Source organism: Pangasianodon hypophthalmus, chromosome 2, assembly GCF_027358585.1.
Source record: "Pangasianodon hypophthalmus isolate fPanHyp1 chromosome 2, fPanHyp1.pri, whole genome shotgun sequence".
NCBI classification, from domain to species: Eukaryota; Metazoa; Chordata; class Actinopteri; order Siluriformes; family Pangasiidae; genus Pangasianodon; species Pangasianodon hypophthalmus.
In genome coordinates this window covers 25064059-25081013 of record NC_069711.1, presented here as the reverse complement: position 1 = coordinate 25081013, position 16955 = coordinate 25064059, and the positions used below count along the sequence as shown (strand labels likewise).

At 36.8% G+C, this 16955-nt stretch overlaps 1 protein-coding gene across 1 annotated transcript in view; it reads left to right on the top strand.

Annotated features, from left to right (window-relative positions):
- LOC113538330 (protocadherin-9) overlaps positions 1–14038 on the top strand; it is a 200713-nt gene extending 186675 nt beyond the window's left edge. The window contains exons 4-5 of the mRNA XM_026933302.3: positions 8993–9179; positions 11800–14038. Coding sequence (XP_026789103.1) covers positions 8993–9179; positions 11800–12134 — 522 coding nt within the window. The 3' untranslated portion in view covers positions 12135–14038. The remainder of the gene's footprint in view (positions 1–8992; positions 9180–11799) is intronic.
- Positions 14039–16955: the final 2917 nt, after the last annotated feature.

The following is a 16955-nucleotide window of genomic DNA, read 5'->3' as shown; positions in this document are numbered from 1 at the left end:
CCACCACCACATTGTTGATCATTTTCCTATAACAACACACTCCATCGTGTTTTATTCCTTACTTAACCCTCTGGGGTCTGAGGGTGTTATAACCATTTGCTTATAAAAATATAAGATAGCTGTCCATAAGCAGCCTTTAGATAGCTGTCCACAAACTGCCTATCTTATCATGCTTCTGAAAAGTTCGTAAAGTTCGCTTTCGTAAAGTTAACCGTTCTTAGCTTTAAAAATGGTTCTAGTTTGGAATCCTTTTTGACAGGGAATACTCTTTAGTAGGGTTCTACAGAGAATTTTTGTAGAAGTGTTCCTGCAGAGGAACAGCTGAATTAGCTTTAGGGCAGGTGACACTGATTCAACCAGCAATTAATCTCCTTCATTCATTTATCTTCCGTAAGTGCTTTATCCTTGTCAAGGTTGTGCAGGCAGAAACAAAAAAAAGAAAAACATTAAAATACTCACTGAGGTGAGGTTGAAAGATCACAAGTTTGGATTGGATCCTGATGGTTCTACTCTGATTCGTGGCCGTGCTTTCTGACTGGGAGTGACGGGATACTCTCTCCCCAGCAACACTAGCCAATCACCAGCATCTGTGAGCTCATGTACAGTGTGTGGAAGAGAGCAGATAGCACTTTCCTCCAAGTGTGTTATGCTGCCCCATGAGGCAGCATGAAAAACAGCTTGAAAAGATGTGGCTGGCTGGTTTCACATGTCTCAGATGAAGCACAGTTTGCACTCACCTTCCCCAGGTGGTAGCTGTTGTGTAAGGGAGAGAGCTGGCTGATGAGTGGGAATTGGCAGGTGACGAAATTGGGGAGAGAAATGGGGGGAAAAGGGAGAATACAAAGAAGAAGAAGTAGAAGAAGAAGAAGTAGAAGAAGAAGAAGTTTGTATTTGTCTCATATACAGTACAGTGCAGTACAGTGAAACTCTTTTCTTTGCATATTTGTTGTGTTGTCAAACATCTAAGCTATAACCGTGTCAAGTTTTGGGTTGAGAGATATATTTTCTGTTTTGTAAAGACTTGACAGAATTAAAAAGAGGTTTAAAAGGATAACTTCAGACAGCTTGATATTTTATTTCTGCATTGTTTTGAAAAGTTGTTTGGTGTGAAATGTCAATGCAATTTCAGTAGGATTTACAGTGTATATGATATCCAGTAGGTGTATTCACTCCTGACTGGCTCACCAAATTTTCCTTGTTGCAAAAACTTTTTTCAGGAACTTTACTGAATGCACACTTTTTTCCACCTAATTTTATTTATTGTGTGGATTTAAGAGATGCACTGCACTATATACAATGGATCCACACTCAAAATAAAATAATTACATTGAGTGCAGCCAGGTGCTTTGTAAGCTACTTTTTGATCACATGCAGTGCAGACAGCATAAGTCTTATGGTCTTTATGGTTTATGCAGTTGGAACACCCACTCACTGCAACTCTCACGGCCATAAGTGCAGCAGTTTTACAAGAACATTTGTAACATTTTAGATAGAAGGTACTTTAAGAATTTGCCCAACTGTAGTAGAAATACTACTCATAAATTTTAACTGCTTAACAATTTTCTATTGATATATCATTCCTATCAGTATACTGTCCAGTGCTGATTCTGTGCAGATTCTTATTTTATCAAAGATATATGCATATTTATGAATTTCTAAAATAACACCCTGGGCTATTCAACCAGTTCATTTTCTTGTGAATAGTAAAATGTTAAATTCTTTCCTTATCCATACATATTTGCCTTTCTCTGAGGAACAGAGTCTGATATGGTTCAGTTGAAATGATTTTTCTGTTCTGCAAACATTTACTTCTCCTCTCAAAGCAGAAAAAGAAAAAAAAGCAATATGCATGAAACGTGGACAAACAAAAGATTAGTGTGTGTTTACTCAAGGCATTTGTTAGACATTGTGTGTATAGACATTTTGGCATATTTTCCTGAAAAAGCTTTGTGGTAGAATGTCATGGTCTGCTTTTTTTTTTTTAATTTAATTTAATTTTTTATATATAACCAATAGCTAAAGGACCTGGTAAAAAATGGTGGCATCTGATTTGAAATCATTTGCCAAGATTGAATTAGTGTTATGTCATGAACGATTACCTTTGGACTCTTTTGGACACAGCTTGTAGCATGTGGTTAATGCTTTGTAGCAAAATGCTAGAGGGGTTTCAGAGATCCGTTTCATCCTAGATTGGCTCATTAACACCCTGCACTCGGAAAGTGAGAGAGCTTAACACCAAATCCTCTGGCACTGATTTAGTGCAGTGGAGTGAACTTCACACAGTGCTGATGGCAACTCACCAAACCTGATAAGAGCTGATCAAACTACCAAACATCATTGTACCAAACACATGAAAGATTTTGTTATTTGTCTGTTTGTTTATGAGGACAATATCGTATATATGCTACCAAGAATACTTAGAATATTTATCCAACTTTAACACATGTATATTATTTATATAAGTGCCACTGGTATCGCAGCAGTGACCTTCAAAGGATTTCAAGGTGTTACTAGAAAACTTCAGGCTAAGTTCAAAATGGCTCCATACTCTGTATTCTGTATACCAGAGAAATCACTTTTGAGAATATCCCTGCTGTGAAGCATGGTGGTGGTAGCATCACTTTATTGGAATAGATTTCATCAACTGGTAAACTGGGCAAATTTGGGAAGGGGAAGATAGATGAACCAAAACACAGAGGGTAACCCTAGAAGAAAATCTGCTCCAGTCTGCAGGAGATTTGTGACGGGAGCAGAGGTTCACCTTCCAACACGACAACGAACCTAAGCATACTGCCACAATTACACTGGAGTGGTTCAAAACCAAGAACCTGAATGTGTTAGAATGGCCCAGTCAAATCCCAGACCCAATTTGATTGAGAATCTGTGGTAAGACTTGAGAATTTATTTTCACCAACATTCTCCATCCAATCTGATGGATTTTCAGCAGTTTTGCCAAAAGGCGTAGGTAAAAATATCATGATCCAGATGTGCAAAGCTGATAGAGACATATCCCAGAAGATTTGCAGCTATAAGAGCAGCCAAAAGTGGTTCTACCAAGCATTGACCCATGGGGGCACATATTCATACAACCACCAAACGTCTAATTTTTTAAATTGTCTTTTGAGTCACAATAAAGAATTATTTTTCACTATCAAATGGCAAACCATCAAAGGCATTTCAATTCAGGTTGAATGTAGAAAGGCCTAATGGGGTTACAGTGCAAGGCACTGTACACCTTATAGTCATCAGTCAATAGCTCCCCCCTTCCATTTTCTCCCCAATTTTGATAACCTGCCAGTCTCCACCACCAGCCAGCTCGAGCTTATCAGATGACAGCTAGCTAGATAGTGAAGGCTAACACATGCTTCCTCCAAGATACTTGAAGCCAGCCAATCATATTTTTTTGAACTGCTGCTCATGTTGCATCACAGGGCAGCGTAACACACTTGGAGGAAAATACTATCTACCATTTTCCACATACATGAGCTATCAGTCCCTAGATGTTTATAGATTTTCTCAAAGATATATGCTGAAAGACTACATGGGAAAGAATGAACTACAGACTCTACATGGTGTACACACCCTCCATGCTGTACTGTGAGTAATACAACATCCAAATCTTGCCCGAGCTATTCTTATGGTCAGTAGTAATTGTACAAGGCAATGGATGGCTCTCAATGTGGAGCAGGAAAAACACTCTGTGGAGTGAACTAGCCATGGCGAACCATAGAAGTAATTCAACTCTTAGCTGAGTGAAAGGAGTGTTTTTCTCTTTACTGTGTTTGTGAATAGAGGTGTTTATAGGGTTGTTAACTAGGTGCATCTCATGAGGGAAGGATCAAAAGTGTAAGATTATGCATGCTTGTTCACACAGAAATAGAGCTAGAAAACAGTCCTAATACAACTGTAAGCTTTAGAAAAAAAAATAACTGCATTAGGAAAAAAGCTTAAAAACACACCGAGGCGAAACTGGCATCTAGTATTGCAGAACCGATGAGGAATGTTAAACAGAATATGTTTTCTATCCATTCCTATGGACTAGCTCTGCAGGAAGCATTTTTTATTGTTCAGCCCTGGAGTTTAAGGAAACAGCACTTTGAAAGCCGCGTGTGGGATAAATAAATTAAAGAAAAACATTTCTGGAGATGTGTTTTGGCAATAAGGGGAAATATCCACAGCTTGGCTTTTTAAGCAACACTTACAGCACCATTGAAGTGATGTTTGAGATGCATTTAAGCTCCATTCAGACCATGACTCTAAAGCGTATTAGTGTGAATGCTTTGACATTTGTGACTACCGCCATGATGAAGTCTGGCTCCTTAACATTCATAGCTTTTAAAGTCGGCGAGGCTTGTAAATAAGCACTTGAATTCCTCTACAGAAGAAATGAACATCATTTAATCTCTAAATTCACAGAGCGGGATTTGGCAAGGCATCATCCCTCTTTCTTTATCTGTATACTCTTTAAAGTTTGGACCTGTCTTCACATTGTAGCTATCTGAAAGGCAAACTTGGTGAAATATAGTACAGTTGTATGTTTCAGCTGAAGCAAATTTAGTTGTGTTTGGTTAACAGCTAGTGCACTAACGTCAAGGACTGTGTCACCTGCTAGAATAGGAAAACAAACCGCAGTGCTGTTGAACTCTCCAATCTGATTGGTTGGAAGGTGCTATATTCATTTCAAGAGACAGAGGCAGAAGAAAGGCTGGTGAAGGAACAATTGTTTATAGCTGCTATAAAGTGATAACAGGAACTAAATTTTTCCTCTATTTTCTACCCAATTTGGTCATATGCCATTTCCCACCCACCAGCCAGCTCTCCCCTATCATACGACAACTACCAAGACACCAGCCAACCACATGTTTTCAAACTGCTGCTCATGCTATGTCACAGGAAAGTGTAACATATTTGAATGAATGCACTATCTGCCCCCTTCTGCATATATGAGCTCACAGACACATTCGATTGGCTAGTGTCAGTCTGATTGACAGGGGAATGAACACATCATCCCTAACTTGTCCCTAACTTTTTTGTGGCTGTTTCATAACAGTAAATGTAACTATAAATGGATAAAAAAAAATACAACGTATCATTCTACGATTTAAAAAAAAAGGTTTCATTGGCAAATTGTTGTGGTATAAGGGGAAGAAAACACTTTGTGAAGTGCTTTTATTGGAAAATAATCAACTTCAGTGTGACAACAGTAATCCAGTTTGTGTAGGGCAAGTGTTTTACTCCTTACTTGGCAGGAAGCAGTAACGAGGCTCATATGGCACTGATTACACCTGGAATTATACTAATACTGCTGTGAATAACACTCAAACACACACAGGTACATATGTAAACATGTCTGAAGACATTTAGTCATAACGCAGATTACTTCCATCTTAAGTGCTTTAAGGTTTGATTACTGTAAGACAAATCCTTTAAAATCCATTCAAATAGAATCAGCATGAGCTGTAAATTCCACGGCTTCAAAATAGCTTTCGGACACAAATTTCCTTCAAAGTCTGTACAGAATCTTATCAGCTCTCTAACTTGTTAGCAGTTTCCGTTTACCTGTCTCACTAGAGCAAACATCATTCTGTCTGATGAGCATTAGTGTCAGTGGTGAAGAGGCAAAGCCAAAGCCGGAGAGGTCTGGGAAAATATAAGAAACACATTTCTAATGTTTTGGCACGCTCTGTACTGAGTCTTGCTAGCTCACTAACACAGCTGTCATGTAACAAATGGAGGAGTCAGAGAAGTGAACCCCAATCTGAACACAGAGCCTCAAACAGGATCAGAAAAGCTACGTGTACTTCACATGGGAATGATCACACCTAAAGTGCTCAGGCATTTTTCTTATATTTAATGGACTTATTGTCACGGTTTTTTTTACATGATTATATTCATATCTGTTTTACAAGTGATTCATTTATTTTTTTGCATATGATTTGTACATGATTAGTTTTTTCCCCATTATTTTTTTACAATTACTTTTTCTCGTGTGATTTGATTCATATCCATTCACACTTGTACACCAGTCATTTCTTTTCATATGTGATGTTCTGTACATGATTCATTTAGTTTCACGTGATTTGTACATGATTCTCTCATGTTCACATATGATTTACATGATTCAATTTTTTACGTGATTTTTACATAATTTCTTTATTTTCATGTGATATGTACATGATTCATTTGTGTTCACATATGATTTGTACATGATTCAGTTTTCATGTGGGGTCTACAGGATTCACTTATTTCCACATATGATTTTTTTTACACAATTCCATTTTTCACGGGATTTCTATACTATTTCTTTATGTCCGCATATTTATCTGATATTTTAAATGATTCATTTTTTATTTTCACATGTGATCTATATTTGATTCATTTATGTTCACATATGACTTTTACATGATTCATTTATTTTCACATGATTTTTTACACAATTTATTGTGATTTTACACAATTTATATGTGATTTTGTACACAATTCATTTATTTTCATGTATTTTACACGTGATTTATTTTAACATACAATAGGATTTGATTTTGTGTGCTGTTTGCATGTGATTCTTACATGGTCATTTATTTTCACCTGTGATTCTTACAAGATTAATTTATTTTCATGTTTATTTTCATGATTTTTTTTTTTACATGTTTAATTTATTTTCACATATGTGTTTGAGATAATTCATTTATTATGAATTATAACAAAAATGAATAACAGAGGGATTGTTGTGGATGAAACAGCGTTTTGTCCTTATATTTTTCCATCACTGAAAAAAAGCACATTTAGGGAATGCGAAGCTGAGAATGTGTGTGCGTGTGTGTCATTGAGGGACAGTTGCCGAGGTCTGTTTGAAACACGGTGTCACACACTCTGACTTTGGCTTCTCATTTTGTTCTAATTGAATGTCACTTGCATTCTGGAATCGAGTCGTTTGCATTGAGATGAGATGAACTGACCTTTGCTTTTGATCATAATTACAGCAGAGCTCATGTCAAAAATAAAAACTAATGACACAGGAGTGATATAAAGAATGTCACGAATAAAATGGATCAGAAAAAGCCTTCTCACTCATAACATGCAATTTTTATTTCATTTCCCTTGAGCAAAGTATTGTAATTATTAGAGGTCATTAGATTTTTTGAGTTTAGATTTAATTTTTAGTAAATTCACACTCTTAATCCTTATTTGTAATTAATAAAGAACAAAACCGTAGTGTGAAGACGTATGTAAGGAGTAAAACACTTGGGGTTGTGCTGTTATGGGAACATTATCAACAACAGGGTAGTGTGATGCAGCCATGACATGAAGCATAGTTATTGAAACCACCCTGAATTTGATCATTTCCAGTAACCCCATGTCCTCAAGGCTTTTATTCCTCTTAGACCACAGGAACTTAACAACAACATGTACTTGTTATTCATTTATAGTTATATTTAACATTGTGGAACGTCCCTGAAATAACGCTTCTGTCCTGACGATGTCAGAAAACTTCAAAAGTTACAGCTTTACCTCTGACACTGGAGACTCCTTACAGAAATGTTATATAAAGGTATCTGTATAGACAATTTCACCTTATCCCAAACACAATTATTCTCCATTTTTGTCCCTGATTAAGTTGCTCCTATGGAAACAATAATGTATTTGAATATGAGTGCATTTACTTGAACTATTGTCAGAGCTGCTGTTCGAGAAAATTAATGAGCACCTTCTGACCAATCAAAATTGAGAATTCAATAGTGCTGTTGTGTGTATATATATATATATATATACACACACACACACACACACACACATTATATACACATTATATATACACACACGGGATGTCCAGACTGTTTGCCATTTGAAATTGAGTTTGTGGTGTCGGTGTCTCATCTTATTTCAGCATGATTTATTGCACTAAGAGGAGCAAGAAGGAAGAGAAAAGCATTACATTGTTGAGAAAAAAAGAAAGAAAACAAACCCTTCATGTCTTCTTCAGTGGTTCTTCATATAGTTAAGAGATCTACTTGGAACTTTTTATGAATACGAAACAGTTGCATGGTTCTACAAAGAATATATCAAAGGACAACTGAAAATTTGTTTCTATATTATATGTAGTTTTTTTTTTCTAAGTCCCTGTGTTCTTTGTAATCAGATTATAAACAACCTAAATTAATCCGAGACCACGTCCACAATAAGGCTTTTATTAACAAGTTTGTGTCAGGTTTGTCATTTTGTCTTGAATAAAATGGTGTTCTTGAGTAAAGAAAATCTTTCTAAAAGTAATACAATTTTTAAACACTGTTGTCACACTTTACATTGTTGAATGTCCTGTGATTGGCCCATAATCATCACATGATTGCAAATTTTGTTACTTTTATTAACTTATTTTTTTTTAATCATTCATTGGTTTTAGCCAGTCTTTTATAATATGACAGAGCTTTATTCAATATAAATTCTGCTTTCTTGCATGTGAGATGAATTGCTTTGTATTTATTAATTGACATCGACATGCCTAGTATTGTTACTAAAGATACAGCGTCTGCTGCTGGTATCATCACATCAAACCATACAGTGTCAGTAGTGTACACTTACTGTCTCAGGTAGTGTGTGCAACCTGAGTTTTCTCTCTGTAGGTGTATTATACCCCTGAAAGAGCTGAGGATGCCAGAGGCAGGCGAAAGAAAGAGAGTGGTGCTTTTTGTAAAATGTTTTCTTTATAGTGTTGATATAAACTCAGAAGACAAAAATAAGGATAAGTAAGATGTTCTCGGCTTCTGACAAGCACAGGCTCGCTTTCTGGCATTCAAGACACACAGGCTGTGTATTATTGTCTCATTTCTTACACACACTCGTTACTCGCTTCTCTGTGACTCCCCGTCCCATTCACAGCCAGAGCTTGACCACGTCCAGGCTTCCACAAGGTGTATTCTTGTGAATGGAAAGCTGTATTGTAACTATTTGATAAATTGCACTAATGCAGGTGTGTCTCATCTCTTTGCTCTCACAGTCTCAACGGCGTGTGACCTTTCACCTTCCAGACGGCTCTCAGGAGAGCTGCAGTGACAGCGGTCTGGGCGAGCCCGAGTCTGTCGGGGGAGGGGCTTTGCTTTCTAAGCCCCTCCCACTTGCACAGGAGGAGTTCTATGAGCAAGACAAAAGAACCGAGGCAGATGGCAACTCTGATCCGAACTCGGGTGAGTTCCAAACCAAACTGCATAAGATTTAAATAATATTTTAAAACTAGTAAATGCTGGATTTTCATTAACTGATTCCATTTTTTTTCTTGGTGATCAGCTGATGATTGTCAGATTTTTTTTTTTACACTTCAATATGTGAAAGTCGGGTTTTCTTATAAATATCAAACCCAGAGAAAGTCAAATGATGCGATCTTCTCTCTTTCTCTCTGAACTCATAAATATTCACAAGCTGTGTAAAAGGATGGCTGAAGCTAAACTATGGATCCGACTCTTTTACACAACAAAAGCCATGTGCAAATTATTGCCTGACTTTCTGTAGGTCACTGCATTACTGAATGTTTTTTTATTCATGAAGGAATACATCATTCACATCACACACTTGTAAACACAATATAGAAAAAAGGCAAGGAAGACAGAGGAAGAAAAAGAAGTCTGCTTTTATTCTTTTCTTTCTCTGTGCTCCTTTAATCGAGGATGACGTTGTTACGTTGCTTTTGTACTTTGGATGGATGGCAACTGAAAAGCGCTGACCTTAATGATGGAGTAAAGAAATGTCATTTAAAAAGTATTTAACTCTTTAGCCAAATTTAACCTCAGATTTTAACCTTTGATTGTGGAGATAGATTTATTTCTGCACAGTGTTCAAATTTTATGATATTTAACACCTCTGAGTATAAGAGGTACAGTACTGTGAAAACTCTCAGAGTGCTTTTACATATGCAGTGCATTTTCCATCACAGTATTTCTGACCAATGGATGAAAGCGTTTTCACATTTTCAGCCTTACACTCTCCTCAGTCAAGCCCCAAGAAATGAAATAAACTATCAATTTTGCTCAGACTCTGAAAACAATCGAATAGATATGTTATGTAATTTGTTACAGAATGTTACAGGAAAAAAAGGTGTTGTGGCTTCAGATCAAGCCTTTAGAGTTGCTTGTTTTTTACTCTAGTTTGTATGCATTACCCTAACCTTGAGCTTGCTATACCTGTGCTAAAACTTATGGTTGTCTCTCTCTTCTCAAGAAACCACTTTGTCGTATTAAAAGTACATTATGTTTGACCTCTGCTGCTGTCTCTGTGACTGTTCTCACCTACCACTTACCATGACATGTTCATATGGTCATGTTAAGCTCCTTTAATTTATTGGTTCATGTTCAAACTCTTTCCTTTTACAAGAGCAGCAAGCACTGCATGATTTTTTTTTTCTTATAAAGCAATACACTTTCAGCTCTCTTCGCTTGCACTATTGAGTCTCCTCCATCGTGCCTAAGCACAGAGGAGTGGGTTGCTCTATATAATTCCACCTGCACAGATCTCTCAGATGCTGCTGCTCCTATTTAAATGAGAAGTTAGGGCTCAGCCCTGGCTCTATAATCATAATCATACCTGCAGTGTTGCAGGAAAGTTCAGCAGAAAAAGGAACAGAGATAAGCTTAGGATATCTCGTGCAATTCCAAGAGTTTGCTTAACTTAATATCAGCGCTTAGGTGAAGAAGGGAGAGTATTTTTATTTATTTTCCAGAAACTTCCATAATCTCAAAATCCTAATATAGCACTTACATGGTTGCTGCTGCTTGGTTTGATGCAACATTTGCATGATTTGTTTTTTTTTTTTAAATATGTTTAATGGCAACTGTGATCATTAGATAGCACAGCTTATCTTTGACCTCTAACCTCTCTATGCCAATCATATACTACATCACAGGGCAGCATAACACACTCAGAGGAACATGCTATCTGCCCTCTTCCACATACAGGAGCTCACAGAAGCCCATGATTGGCTACTGTTGACCTGATTGACAAGGTAGAGAATATGTCATCCTGCCCTTCCAGAAAGCATGGCCAATTTTGCACTCTTAGACTCCCAGCCATGGATGTGACATTGTTGGGATTTGTACAATGTCCTGTTGATGGGGCAACAGTTGATTCTGCATCATCAAAAATCCTCTGTGCAAAAAATCTACCTTCAAAGTTCTTCACATGGATGTGACTTTCTGTATGCTGAACATGGTAATGTCATTGGATTGGTCATCTTGGACATCTGAAATTACTTTTTTCCTTCACATATGATTCTGCCAAACCATTTTCACTAGGCCATTCCTTTATAACATGGTGCCACATTTTAGAACCCAAACCAAAAGCCAGCATATTTGTTCTTAATCAAAAACCCTCAAGTCTCTAATTTTTTAATGAAAACTTTTTTAAAATGAAAAAATCTGATTATTCACACTCCTATGCACTGATTTTCAAAGGAAAACAATTAGGTTTACCACAGCATGATATAGCCAGTGATGTGAAACTTTCACAGCATCACACTTTTGAAAGTTACTAGAGAGTTTTGTTTGTAAAAGTGGTGAAGACATGTGAATGACTGTTTGCACTTTCAGTCCTTACCGTGAAATTAAAAAAATTGCTTTGTGGCCACGTTAAGTGACAAAAAATGTACCAGATCCTCTAGAATTAAAATTTAAATGTCTCTCATCTCTCTCATCGACAAGGCATTTCCACTGGCAGAACTGCCTCTCACTGAATGTCTTTTGGTATTTCACACCAATTTGTTTGAGTTATTTCTTCAAAATTCACACAAAAACTGAAGCGTATTTGTTCTCTCCACAGATGGACTTTTGGGGCCTAGGGGTCTAATGGAAGCAACAGAGATGTGTACACAGGAGTGTCTGGTACTCGGCCACTCGGATAACTGCTGGATGCCACCCAAATCACCCGCTTCATCCTACGGAGGCGGCCAGAACGAGTGGACGAAAGACAAACTGCTGAATGGTCACACGCTAAACCGTGGCTGGAAGAGCAGCCACGAGCACTTCGGAGACAGGAAATCTTTCAGCGTAGGAGGAGTTGGAGTCAGCGGTCACATAACCGACATTCCATTGGCCAGCTTAAAATCCTATCAGGCCTCTTCTGGCACTGAAAACCCAAAGGAGCAGCAGCTTTAAGAGCATTTACTCCGTAACTGCTATTTTATTCCTTTAAAAAAAAAAAAGATTATTTTCTTTCACATTTCCTCATTTTCTGTCCTTTTATTAGATGGATGCTAATGCTGTGTGATAGTGAGACGTACAGATTAGACAAGTGCTTATTTACAGTTACTATGCGAAATCGAACTTTGCACGGAAATGTCTCAAGACTTTTGTTCTGAAGATATAAAAAAAAATGTCTGGGATTTAATGCAAATTGTCATATACAAAACAAAAAAAAACAAAGAAAAAAAAAAAAACCATGTGTATCATCTTAGGATGGAGACTGCACATGTTCATGAGAGAGACAGAAATGAAGTGGGACTTTTGCTGTGTATACCAGTTTTAAAAACAATAATATGGCTGACCAATATACAGTAAACTAATATTGTGACGTGGTTGTTTATTGAGCTGTTTTTGGGACTTTATTAATCTAAAACATCGAAGAAAAATGGAGAAAGCATTGTGCTAATACACTGTTAGTGGAAACCTCGTTTTAGTCTCGTCATCGGTGGCGTGTCTGTAAATATAAATTAATACTAACCAATTTATGTACTTGTAATACTCACATGGGTTAGATTAACAACCATGGCAGTTGTCATTTCTTATTAATTTATTGGAAATCGATCCCAGAATTCCACTGATGTTTTCAATGTGCCCTCATTAACTTCCCCTCATGCAATGAGAATAATGCAGCCGAAATGATTTTCTTGGAGATTTACACACTCACTTTCCTCAACAGTCTGTACTATCTAGCTAACGGAATCAAGAAACAATTAGCAATCAGCTGCTATGTATGAGCAGAGGAGTTGGGAGAAATAAAACCCAAGCCAAACACCTACTACCTTTAATCTTGCTGCCAAGGGAGATCCAGGCCAGGGGAAGTGTACAAGGGGAAGACGATGGGGCATTTAAAACAGAATTGGAACACAGCAAAGGGGTTGGTTGTAGTTTTTATGTGGGAAATGCATTTATTTATTTACTGTTTGTGTCTGTATAGAATGACGACTGTATATCTCACACACACACATAGACACACACACACACACACACACTTCCTCCCACTATCTATACAAAAACAAACAAAAAAAAATCTGTATGTATAAAATAAAACCACATGACATGACTCATACGATTTCACAATTTGCATTTACTTAACAAACATATTTTTTCAAAACTATTTTCTATTATAATATTATTGTAATCACTCAGTTTATACTTATGGAAGTGAAAAACTTGATGTCTTAAAAAGAAAACAACACAATGTTACAATTCAACAGCAATATATTTGTAAATGTTTTATTTCAATATTGGTCACTATTGTAATGCTAAATTCAAACTGTGCTTAAAATCTAAACTAGAACATACAGCCTTTCAAATTATGATTATTTTTTTCTTACATCCCTTCTTATATATGAATGTTATTTTCACCAACAGAATTGTGGGTATTTTTAGGTTTCATGTGCTGTGCCTTCATTTAAAAAAAAACAAAAACAAATTGTAGTTTTAAAAATCAAAAAAAAAAAACTAAAGAATTTAAATTAAATTTGATAATATGTTTTTTTTTTCAATATCCAGAAAAATTAAACCTCAATAATGGCAAAGATGAACAATAACTACATACATTAAGAAGCATGTTCAGAAAATGTAAGGATTGCTTTATTTTCCTTTTTTTATTTTAATGTTTAACTTCCTTTTTGTAAGGCATGAACAGCACGTGAAATGAGAAACAGCTTTAAAGAGACTAAATTATTTCTCATGGTGTTTTTTTTTTTTTTAGTTTAGTTAATTGTAGAGCGTTAATTTTGTACACACTGAATGTCTTGTTCATTTTGTACAGCACTTCCATATTTTATGTCCCAATATGAAAACAGAAAAAAAGAGTGAGGGGATGGTGTGTATTGCTTCGAGCCCGTGTGTGGTTAGGGGATGTGTGAAATTATATTGATATTATTCTATTACTGCGTGTTGCCGCTCTACACGTATACAGCTACTGCAATAAATGGGTTAAATTTGTGCACGTATGTGACTTGTGCAATTTATCACTATAATTCACTTTTACATCACACATTACATTATGCGCTTATGATTGTTTGGCTTCATTAATAGTGAAGCTGCAATTCCAGTTAGTTCCTCAGGTGGCCACCGGAGGGAAACACTGTTCCGCAAAGGCGGATCAAGACTTACTGTGTTCTCAGGTAGTTTGTTAATTGTATTCCATTCAGATCAAGCATTTGAAATTGTGTTTTGAGTTTTAATTAAGTTCCATTAGTTTTGCTTGCTCTTAAACGAAAAACATATGTGGAAGATCCAAAACACCTTTCACCTAGGTCTTTACTTTTCTTCCTCCATTATCATTATTTTAAATCAAGATCACAATTAAAGTTTTCTTTCTATAGTCTTTGTCTTTCTCCAAAGCCCCTTTGATTCCTGTATTTGTGTAGTCTAGTGGTTAGAATTAAGCTCAGGTTTCAACTGCACATCAGGGAGCTACCAGTAACAGTCAGGGGATTTTGCCTACATTTCACCATTGAAATTGTCAGAGATGGTATACCATTGTTCTACCCACTGAAGTTTCTGCCATTCAGGGTCAGCCAGAACATCTGTGCACCAATATCCAGCCCTGCAGAGATAGAAACTAAGTGAAACTCAGAAATGCTAATTGCCAATTTCCAAATCTGACTTTCTGATGCTGTGGTAGCATCCAGGAAAATGGCGAATAACCATTGGATTTGACATGATATTTTGGGAGAGAGACACAGAGCATCATTCTTCCTCGACCACTTCTCCTGAGACCAGACCATAGATACCAACAACTGGTTGTTCCCAAGTGTCCCCAGCCACAAATGAACCCATGCACTTGGAAATATGCAAGACTCTAAAACCAGATGTAACACAGATTTAGTGAAAAGTGTTGCCTCTGTTGCCTTAGGTACTGTTGTAAATTTTATAATGTACCAAGTTGGATCCTTTAATGCTGACCAGCTGGTTCACATTTAAGAAAGAAATTAATAGAGCCCAGTATCCTCACTGATCACTATGAGTGGCAAAATGTTTTGAATTAAGCAATGCCCCAGCAGTTATTCCTGACCTTGGGTCAGCCTCAATTAGCTCCCTAGGTCACGAATCAGTATATCATGTACAGGAGTTTGGCAAAGACCCTGGCTCACTACACATTGGGACACTGATGACTCAATTTCCGATGACATGACTACGTACTCATGTTAAAAATATCACCACTGGCATTTATCATCAACAGGCAGGACTTATATCTTTCAGATATTATATGTCATATAAATTTGTTAGCTTAATCACATGCGTTTCTGTCATGGTATTTCAAGCAGGACCGTAAGCTAGCTAGTGGATTTTTTAAATCATTAAACTCTTAAAAGTTGTTAGACTCAAACAAACTGTATATAGAACATCAAATAAAGTTAAAAATCGCTAATGTAAGTAATCATTTGAGAGCTACAACAACGATAACAAGCGACTTACATTTGTAGACGAAGTTAGCTGAGAGTTCATCTGCCATTTTTTATGCTTCAGAAAATATGACATCATCAGTTTAATCACCTTTTAAAATATTAACAACATTCTGTTGTTCTTTAATTCCTTCTATGACCCTAGACTACATGTTCAAAACGGAACTTATGCAAAAATGCCAAATTTGAGAAATTCCAAGTTGTGGCCACAACCACAACCACAGCATTTCAAGCAGATAAAATGTTTGCTTAGTTTGACCATTTAATACAGATGCTTTTATTGCCAGACCTTGAAATATGCCAGCTAGTTCAACTGTACTTCTGAGGCATATAACACCTATCTAGAACTCAAGAAGTGCTTCACTTCTACCACAATCATGGTCCTTGCTTGTATGACTTTCCTTTTCATTGTAGTGGTAGATGCATTAGATGTGGAAGTGAGTCAATAAAATCTATTCATTTGCCTTATACTCATACTGACATAGTGGACATAATAACAGCAAGCTGTTGACTCTCAAACTAGATAGGAAGAGTGGATGCACTGGCTAGACTGACCCAACAGATTTTTGGACTGACTATTCACCAAGCTATCACTTGAACTCTATCAGTCCTAGTTTCTAAAACCAGATGGCCTTTCAAGAGATTTTATCTGCTTATTGCTGGAGACAAGCTATCTGTTTACCAGCCATCCATGGCTGACCAGAAGAAAAGTACTTAATAAAAATTTTCCCTAAGGAAAATTTTGGTCACCCACTGTCTATGCATGTGCTGCTCCTTTTGCCATTTGTGTCTCAAGTAAAGCATTTTAGGTTAAATCCTTAAGGGGCTACTTTACTTACAATTTATTAATTAATTCACCTTGGAGGAAAGATGCACCAAAACTACACAGGCTGACCTGAAATGCATTTATTTTGCTTCCTTGTTTTGCCCACCAGGTTACAAAACATACACCCAGAGATGGCAGTGTAAGTGTACTATGTGGACTGGAGAAAATCATAGCAAATTACACACATCTGCCAAATTAAAATACAAACAACCGTTATCATGGGAGCATGCATCTTTGTGTATTTCAAAAAAGTGCAAATCAGATTACACATTTGTGTCAGCAGCCTTTCTACAAAATGCCTAGCCCATGAAAAGAGGGATAATAAACATATTAGGCACGTCAGCATCACAGATAACTGAAGAGTAATATTGCTTATCAAAGCATAGAGCCTGACCGACTAACCAGACATTTGCTGTGCTCTACAACAAACATTCACTTTAGGGGTAAAATCCTTGCAACCCTGTAGCTTGCACAGCAGTATCAAAGGCATTG